Source organism: Bidens hawaiensis, unplaced genomic scaffold (assembly GCF_021521415.1).
Source record: "Bidens hawaiensis isolate Kalapana, Puna unplaced genomic scaffold, B.hawaiensis_p1.1 tig00038780_1, whole genome shotgun sequence".
In the NCBI taxonomy this organism is placed as follows: Eukaryota; Viridiplantae; Streptophyta; class Magnoliopsida; order Asterales; family Asteraceae; genus Bidens; species Bidens hawaiensis.
This window is the reverse complement of record NW_027496825.1, coordinates 1-9,268: the sequence shown is the minus strand read 5'-3', so window position 1 is coordinate 9,268 and position 9,268 is coordinate 1. Positions and strand designations below refer to the sequence as shown.

General features: G+C 35.0%; 2 protein-coding genes and 1 pseudogene across 3 annotated transcripts; 2 read left to right on the top strand and 1 right to left on the bottom strand.

Moving 5' to 3' along the window:
* Positions 1–1,180: 1,180 nt before the first annotated feature.
* Positions 1,181–2,608, top strand: LOC143590686 (glucan endo-1,3-beta-glucosidase, acidic-like; annotated as a pseudogene). Its single transcript, XR_013145517.1, has 2 exons — positions 1,181–1,235; positions 1,500–2,608. The product of XR_013145517.1 is annotated as a glucan endo-1,3-beta-glucosidase, acidic-like (transcript).
* A 541-nt stretch (positions 2,609–3,149) lies between these two features.
* LOC143590685 (RNA-binding protein Y14-like) lies at positions 3,150–6,379 on the top strand. The gene is made up of 4 exons (XM_077071091.1): positions 3,150–3,456; positions 4,920–5,056; positions 5,623–5,768; positions 6,153–6,379. The coding sequence occupies exons 1-4, from the start codon at positions 3,183–3,185 to the stop codon at positions 6,178–6,180; spliced, it is 585 nt and encodes a 194-aa protein (XP_076927206.1). The 5' UTR covers positions 3,150–3,182; the 3' UTR covers positions 6,181–6,379.
* Positions 6,380–6,798: 419 nt separating this feature from the next.
* Positions 6,799–9,262, bottom strand: LOC143590684 (uncharacterized). Its single transcript, XM_077071090.1, has 5 exons — positions 9,087–9,262; positions 8,746–8,994; positions 8,533–8,657; positions 8,315–8,413; positions 6,799–7,795 (listed from the first exon to the last, which is right to left on the bottom strand). Exons 1-5 carry the CDS (start codon positions 9,207–9,209, stop codon positions 7,192–7,194), a joined length of 1,200 nt encoding a protein of 399 aa, XP_076927205.1. The 5' UTR covers positions 9,210–9,262; the 3' UTR covers positions 6,799–7,191.
* Positions 9,263–9,268: the final 6 nt, after the last annotated feature.

Sequence of the window (9,268 nt, the reverse complement as noted above, 5' to 3'; positions counted from 1 at the left end):
CTTATGTGTATGAACGTGATAAATTTAATAAAAGAAGGAAATGATGGTTGTATGGTTGTATGGTTACGAAAAGGGTACCGAGCCCTAATAATACTCGAGGTATGATGTATGGTTGTATGGTAACGAAGAGGGAATCGAACCCTACTAATATTCGAGAACTAGGGAACCGAACCCTACTAATATTTGAGGAAAGAGGGTACCGAGCCCTAATAATACTCGAGGAAGGAGGGTACCGAGCCCTAATAATACTCGAGGAATGTAGGGCGTAATGCTCTTTATAACGTAAGATATGAAAGCAAGTTAGTACAAAAGAAAGTATGAAAGTATGATTGAAAGAATATAAGTTTATGTGTATTGTATAATGTATGATTAACTAGAACTCACTCAGCGTAGCTGACTTTTAGTATGCACACAGGTGAGTAGGATGAGGCAGCTCGCTTGAGCGGACACGTGGCACTGAATAAGAGGCTGGCATCGGAAGACTCAAGACGTTTACGTTAATGTTTTGTTTATTTTGAAAGACAAGTTGGTTGTTTAAGACAAGTTTTGGATTGCTTTGAAATGTTTTATTAAAGTTATATTATTCCGCGAATGTTTTAATTAACTCTGATATTTAGAACTGCGTTTATGAGTAAATCCAACACGAAAGTAGGGCTACCAGTAACCGGGCCTTACAGCTCAAGAAAGCTACAAGTGCATTTACTTAACGAGAAGGAGAGTTGTCTCGACGTAGTGAAACTATTTATGCTCTTTGCTACCAAAATAAACATTTTCTCTTTTGTTGCTACTAAAATGAAACATTTTCTCCTCAAAGGAGTGGTTATTTTCTCAATGAAATCGAGGGAAAAAATGGGTTGGGAGTGATTATAAACATCTTTTCATTGAATATACACTAGAACTAATGGATTGATATGAATATTACGTGAAATAGAAAATTATAAAACCAAAATACTTTTTAACTAGAAATTTGAGTCAATGAACAATAAGACAACTTACAACTAGTTGTGTGGAAATTTCCTATAACTTATTTGTTTTTGGTTGTTTTACATATAAAATCTTTTCTTCTACTAAAATAAATAATAATAATAATAATAATAATTTTAAAATTAAAGTTGACTCGTGGACTTTGTTCACTATATATATGTTTATATCTCAACAGAAATAGTCACAAAACTGAATCATGGCATCAAAGCTTCTACTACTCTGTCTACTTGTGAATCTTCTCATGCTCACAGGTATAATATCTCTTTAATTTAAAACTATTTTGTTTATAATGTAACACGAACAGATTCAATATCAGTCGTAAGCATAACAAACATCTTGAGTGCATACGCATTCAAGCGTGTCAGATTAGCCACTACATATTTTTACACATTCAAAAATTAATACACATATATAAATACATTATACAGTTTTCAGCGTATATATGTTATTGATTCTGAATGTATACATATATGATATATGTTTAATTAATATTATTTTCATTTGGTGCAAAACAGATGCAAATGTAGGGGTGTGCAATGGTCGTCTCGGTAACAATTTGCCAAATGAACAAGACACAGTAACCCTTACCAAAACAATGGCATATCCAGGATGCGAATTTATGATCAAAATCAAGCCACACTTAAAGCACTTGGTGGAACCGACATTGAACTCATGATCGGTGTTCCTAACGGCGAGCTTGAGAAGCTCAACGATCAAAGTGAGGCAACCACATGGGTTAGTGACAATATCCTAAGTCATTACCCGGATGTCAACTTCAAATACATTGCTGTTGGAAACGAAGTTGATCCGGATCCACAAAAAGAAAGTAGCCGATACGAGAAAGCTCTACTCCCCGCCATGCAAAACGTCCATAAAGCCCTTAAAGACGCGGGCCTAGAAAAACAAATTAAGGTGTCGACCGCAACCTACGATGGTCTTTTGACAAACACTGTTCCACCAAGCAATGGTGAATATATAGATCCAGGGTTTATTAAGCCAATAATCAGTTTTCTAGTAGAAAACAAATTGCCAATGCTAGCCAATGTCTATCCTTACTTTGGTTACCTTGGTGACACTACTCCTAATAAAAATACTTCATTTGCATTGTTTACCGCACAAGGAACCGTACCCGATCAAAATTTACAATATTCCAATCTTTTCGATGCCATGTTGGACTCACATTATGCAGCTCTAAATCGTGTTGGAGGGGGGAGTTTGGATGTTGTGGTGTCAGAGAGTGGATGGCCTTCGGCAGGCAGTCTGGAAGGGGTAACAACTTTAGAGAACGCTGGAACTTACTATAAGAATTTGATCGAGCACGTTAGAGTTGCAACAGGTACACCACCGAAGGGTACACCCTTGAAGCCCGGAAAAGATATCGAGACATATTTGTTTGCGATGTTTGATGAGAACGAGAAAAGTCAAAGTCATAATGGTGAAGCAGCGACGGAGAATCATTTTGGGATTTTCGACCCGATGAGTAGAAATTTTAAGTATGATCATTTGAGCTTCAATTAGGAAGACTTGCCATTTGGGAAATAATGTGATTTGTTGTTATTGATATTGATAAGGGAAAATAAATGCTTAATAATGTATTGAATTAAAAGTGTTTTATGCATATCTCACCATTTTATTTGCATTGTTTACCTTTTTTAATCTTTAAAAGTCTTGTATGCAACCATATAAATGGTGATGGGACCATAACCATCTATGCAATGCTAGTTTATGACATGACACAATCATCGCCATATTTTGCTTATATTAGAGGTGAGCAAAACTTGAATCATAACCGAAAACCAAACAGCTAATATCAATATTTAACTGAAAATAACCATAACCGATAAAACTGATCGGTTACGGTTACGGTTAATGTGGCTTCATTAATTGACTTTAACCAAAATCAAAAACAGATGCTAGTATGTTTGAGTGATTTCCAAATTTTTTACCTCACTCTATTTACTATAAACGTCCATTTATTGAAACCGACATAATAAACTTAACTTGAAACAGCATAAGTCAAACCAATTTCGACCGAAACAAACAAAAAAATAACAATAAAGATACACCAGGCAATTAATCGAAATTAACCGAACCCGACTCTTAACCGAGCCCGGTTCATTTTTAAACTCAACCCTATTCCCCCAACTAAAAAACTCTATACCGAACAACCAACCACACCTCCGCCCATCGCCGCCGTGATGTCAACCGCTGGTGACGTGGACACGCTAGATTTCGAGGCGGATGACGACGATCTGATGGACGAAGACGCCGCCGTTGACGTGGACGCAACGTCACCTAGGGTTTCATCTCACATCCCCAAGCTTAAATCTGCAATCACTGGTGGTTTAATTGATTCAGTTAAGAAGACTAAAGGCCGTGGATTCCGTGATGAAACTGATGCTGATCGTAACGGACGTATGGCCGGCCGGTTTGATAGCCTCGGCTCCGATGGCGGACCCGGTCCGGAACGATGTGAGTTGTTTTGTTCGTGTTTTAATTGATTTGGTAGTCTTAGGTTAGTGTTTTGCATCAGTAACTGTAACCCTAGGGGTGTAAAGGAGAGAGTCGAGTCCGAGCTTGGCTGGTGAGTAGCTTTTTTGAGCTAGAGATAGGCTCGTTTTGATCTCCATTTTTAAAGCTCGAGCTCGGCTCGTGAGTAGTCGAGCACCACTTAGGCTAGACTTGTTTATTATTTATTAATTATAAATTATTTTACTTATATTTATACTTAGTATATATTTTGGTTTTTTATATATTTAACACAATACATACTATTTACTTACTTTTATCATAATTATATATCAATCAATCAATCATACCCAGTAAAATCCCACCGACAGCAAAGCTATAAGTAGGGTCTGGGGAGGGTGGGATGTAGGCACACCGTACCTCTATCCAAAGGAATAAAGAGGTGGCTTCCAGAGAGACCCTCGGCTCTAAGTACATGTGTATGAAGCAAAATAAAGGAAATCAAAGTTTAACAGTTATATAAAAACTACTACTAATTATAATAATATTAATAATAAGATCACAGTTTAACAGCTATATAAAAGCTAATAATACTTATAATAATAATAATAATATATGTAAGGGAAATACCATTATGGTATGTGACCTAAATAAGTTAAGTCTAAGCCCTAAGGTATTCAATTCTCTCTAAAAATCCTTAACTTTAATTCTACCTCTAAAATCATAATTATATATGTTTAAATAATTTTTATAAAGATATACATTTAGTATATTACTTGTATATTTATATAAATACTAGGCCTCTTGAGTAGTTTTTCAAGCTCGAGCTTGGCTCGTTTCGAGCTCTATGTTTAAAGCTAGAGCTTGGTTAATTGTTCAAACTTCAACTCTAGCTGGGCTTGATTCATCCTCTATTTCTAAAGTCCGAGAGTGAGTAGTTTTTCAGTCTTGAATTCGGCTCGTTTCGTGCTTTATTTAAGCTCGAGCTTGACTCGTGAGTACTTTTTTAAGCTTGAGCTCGGCTCAGGCTGGACTTGTTTATTATTTTTATTTATATTTATACTATTTTTTTGTATATTTATATCAATTTCTTTATATATGTATACTATAAATAATACTTATTATTTACCTATTTTTATCATAATTTTATGTTACAATATATATCTAATATTTTAACTAAAAGTTATATAAGTAATAGGCTCGTTAGTAACGCGATCCTGCTTGTGCCTAACAAGTGAAGTTCGGGTTTTGGCTCGTTTGTTAAACAAGCCTAGTTTTAGGCTTGAGCTCGTTGAAGCGTGGCTCGATTCGAGCTCTTAGCTAGCCGATCTCGAGTAGCTCATGAGCGGCTTGGCTCGCTTGCACCCATAATTTTACCTCATGCTTTTATGTATTAGTTTTCTTTACATTTGTTTTATTATCTCTATGATTTGTGATGGTTTTACGAAATATATGTATTTTGGCAGCAATTGAAGGGTGGATTATTCTGGTAACTGGAGTACATGAAGAAGCCCAAGAGGATGACTTACAAAATGCATTTGGGGAGTTTGGGGAAATCAAGAATTTACATCTGAATCTTGATCGCCGGACTGGTTTTGTGAAGGTAAAGTGATCTGATTAGTTAGATTTGCTTGTTGTATACTGCTATGCTTGTATTATAGATAGGCCTGTAGACGAACCAAATGTTCATGAACTGTTTGGTTGCACACTCTTTTATTTAACAAACAAACGAGCATGGAAATAAATTTGTTCGATCATGAACACGTTTTGTTTGTTCATTTGCTCGTTTATGCTCGTTCATTTTTTTGATGAACGAATATGAACATAAAACATTGTTCAATTATATGTTTGCGCCTGTGTTCTTCGGTTAAAGTTAAATGAACGAAAACGAACATGAACACGCCCTCGTGTGTGTTCGTTTGACATTTATAGACAGTTATTGATTTCCAAGTGATAAGTAGCTTTTCACAGTTCCCTCTCAGTCGAATTATATATATTTTGGTTATGATTGGTGATATTCCATAGTAGGTGACATTTAATTTTGTAATTAATGTTTGGAGACTTAAATTGTGATGTAAAGTATATATTATTCAGGCCTAGATTGAATATGTAATTTATATTTTATATTTTGTTTTATGCCATTTATGACGTGACATATGTATAATAAAGGGGTATGCACTGATTGAATATGAAAACTATGAGGAAGCAGAGAAAACAATAACTTCAATGGATGGAGGTGAACTGCTGACTCAGAAAGTCAACGTTGACTGGGCATTCAGCAAAGGTCCATTTAGAAGAAGAAACAATAGGAGAAGGTATGTTTAATATTAATATTATTTCCAACATTCAAACAGCCCGTGTAACATGTTATGTGTCACTATCTGGGTCAATCTGGGCCATAATTAAGTCTTGTGGTTAGAAATGGTCAAATGATGCACGAAATCGAACGGGTCAAATGGGTTACAAATAGGTTCACATGACTGGTTGGACTCAAGTAGTTATGACTTGAATAGATGCCCACTTAAGTCTTACATGTAATCAACGGGCCGAATATTAAATATTATATTAAATATTAATTTCTTTTATAGAGTTTCTTTCATTTAAGTTCATTTTTTTATCCACAAAAGCATATTTCAAGTTTATTTATATATTTTGTGACTTGTAAATTTTTTAATTAAGTTATTTATGTGTGGACACAGGTCAAGAAGTCCGAGGAACAGATTCTGATCTGTGTGTTGCTGAAGCAACGTTGTGCGGTCGTGCGGGATTTGTTTGTCTTTTGTTTTAGGTAGAAAAGTTTTAACTCCTAATTTGCCTTTAGTATCATGATCTGATGTTGTGAATTTGAAGGGTTTAGTTCTTAAATGGTGTGAAGATAATCCATATTTTCTGTGTTTTGTAAGCAAGTTTGTTTTGTAAGCGGGTTTGATATAATATATATTTTTTTTTAAACATATCAATTTTCTTTATTTAGATGTGTCAAAAATTGGGTTCCAATATATTTTAACAATCTGCAACAAGATTATTCGAGAGATGTAATGCTTTTGGTGTATTGTTTTCTGCTGTTGTATTTATCAACACAATCTTCTCGAGTGTGACTTATTTAGAGGTGGCAAAATGAACAGGCTTGGTTATAAATTGATGTGACCCACCCAAAAAGCGAATGAGAAAAGGAATCTAAAACAAGTGTGACTATTGCAATACGAGCTAGAGGTGCGTGTAAAACTGAAAAAACAAAAGCCATATCCAAAATAACAACAGTTCTGCTTGGTGTTTTCCCAAAAACTGATTTCGGTTAAGTTTTGCATGCAATGAAAATGATCCAAAATTATAAGAGTTTAATAGTTTAACCCAAATATTCAATTATTAATTGACAAAATGAAATAAAAATACCAAAAAAATAGAATAAAAAATTAAGCTCAAATGATAAATCTGAAACATAACCTAACTCAAACCCCAAAAACCAGAGAAAGAGAACAGTTTTCGAAAACTCAAAAACCGAACTTCGGATTTTTAATTAGGTTTTAGCAAACACCAACTCACACGCACCTATAATACGAGCTAATATGAGAGTAAACGGATAATGAACTGGTTGCAATACGACAAAAACTTGTATCCTTATACATTAGCCCGATAAGCAACAATCACGGGCTGAAACTATCGCAATATATCAATTAATACAACCCTAGAATATTCACAAATGCAGAATCGCAGCTCCGAAATTTCACAACAGGTATGTTATACACCAATGCGAACCGACTCGTTTGTCCTTTCATCTATAAAAGAAAGAGTCAGTTCATCTTCTTCATCATCATCTTCATCATCATCGTCATCATCATAATCTTCAACATCATCGTCATCATCAACATCAAGTTCGGCATCAAAACGATTATTCTCATTAACAACCGTTTGTTGATCATTAAAATGATGATCGGTTTGTCCAACTAACTCACTAGCTTCCGCTTTCTCTTCAACTGTATTAGCCAACGACAAAAGAATATTCTTCGCTTTCTTGTCAGGAACAACCCCGCTAGATTCCATCTCTTTGTACCAAATCACAGCATCTCCAAAATCCCGATTCTTTCCATATGCATCCATAATTGTAGTATAAATAGTTTGATTGGCTTTAATACCATGTAACTGCATTTCCTCATATTTCTTCATCATAGTTTCAAGATCATTTGTTCTCGCATAACCTTTGATTAGCGTTCCATACGTGACAACGTTAGGTTCAAGCCCGTCATGTTTTATTCTTTTGAAAAACTTCTCGGCTCCTTCCATGTCGGATGCGTTTACATATGATGACAACATTGTTGTGTATGAACACAGATCCGGGGTGCATCTGTTAAAACACAAGTAATTAGAGGTAGAAAGCTTGTAAGCGAACACGAACAAAGCATATTCTTGTTCGTCCGTTTGTTTTACTTTAACCGAGCAAATGATCGAACACAAACAATCAAACAAACGTGGTTCTCTTGTTCGTTAGTTAAGAAAATGAGCACGTTTATATCTGTTTGGGTTCACAAACGTAAACGAACGAACACAATTGAACATAGATGAACGAACAAATAACTGAACTAAAACCAGTTAAAAGTAATGTAAAGAACAATGCGTTGGGCCTATAAAGTTAATAAGACTAAACCATGTTGTAACGGGCCAAAAGTTTTAAGTGAATATACTAACGAACAAACTTAAACAAACATAAATGAATGAATGAGACATGTGATCATGTTCGTTTGTTTAGCTAAAGGAACAAATTTTTTTGTTCATGTTCTTTCGTTTATTAAACAGACAAACAAAAACAAACCGTTCACTGAAAGTTCGGTTCGTTTACTGGCTAGCCAGGGTTTAAGAAATTTACCTGTCCCTCCGCATGCTCTTAAAGACGATCTTCGCCTGGTCCACCATTCCAGATATTGCAAACGCATCAAGCAAGATGTTATACGCCTTTTGTGTTGGCCTGAATCAGTTTATCCAAAGATTTAATAAAGAGGAGGCAAGATGTTAACATATACTGTAATAATATTGTTTTGTAATCAAGATAAACACATTAATTATTCATAAGAGGATGAAACAAACCTTACACCAGCATCCAACATCTCTTCAAAAACAGCTAACGCCTCTTCTTCCCTCCGTGCTTTCCCATAAGCACTAATTAGTAAAGCATAGCTCACAACATCAGGTTTCACCTTAGCTCTTTGCATCTACATAATCAATTAAATTACCAAAACGACACTAATACAAAATTACGTATACCTTTAAAAAAAACAGTATCATTTTATTTTAGCTTACATGATCATAGATGTTTGCAACCTCTTTATAATTAGTTTCAAACGACATCAAACTATTATAAGTCACTGAGGTCTGTTGAAGCCCTCTTTCATTCATCATTGAAAATAGTTTTCGCGCCTTGTCGTTCTTCCCGGCTTTTTTGTACATATAAATCATCATATGAAACATTTGTTGGTCAGGACTTAAAGGTGCCGTGTCATCAGTCAAAATTGCTTCAAACACTTCTTCAGCTTCTTCATATTTGTCTGCCTGCAATATCCATAAATCCCATAAATGTGGTTGATTATTGAAATACAAAATCATACAAATAACAAGAAACAGAAATGAGGTATAAATATTACCTCAACAAATATTTTAAGAATTATTTGATATGTTACAGCAGATGGTTCGGGTCCCGAAGATTGCATTCTTCTGAATATTGCTTCGGCTTTGTTGTATTGACCGCCTTTTCCATATGCTTCCATTAAAGCGGTATGAGATATTACACTCGGTGGATAACCCTTTTTGTTTATATAGCTAAAAA

Coding starts and splice junctions, on each gene's coding strand:
- LOC143590685 (XM_077071091.1), top strand. CDS start 3,183: ATGTCAACCGCTGGTGACGTGGACACGCTAGATTTCGAGGCGGATGAC. Junction 3,457..4,919: donor CGGACCCGGTCCGGAACGAT/GTGAGTTGTTTT, acceptor GTATTTTGGCAG/CAATTGAAGGGTGGATTATT. Junction 5,769..6,152: donor AGAAGAAACAATAGGAGAAG/GTATGTTTAATA, acceptor GTGTGGACACAG/GTCAAGAAGTCCGAGGAACA.
- LOC143590684 (XM_077071090.1), bottom strand. CDS start 9,209: ATGGAAGCATATGGAAAAGGCGGTCAATACAACAAAGCCGAAGCAATA. Junction 8,414..8,532: donor ATGTTGGATGCTGGTGTAAG/GTTTGTTTCATC, acceptor AAACTGATTCAG/GCCAACACAAAAGGCGTATA. Junction 7,796..8,314: donor AAGAGCATGCGGAGGGACAG/GTAAATTTCTTA, acceptor GTGTTTTAACAG/ATGCACCCCGGATCTGTGTT.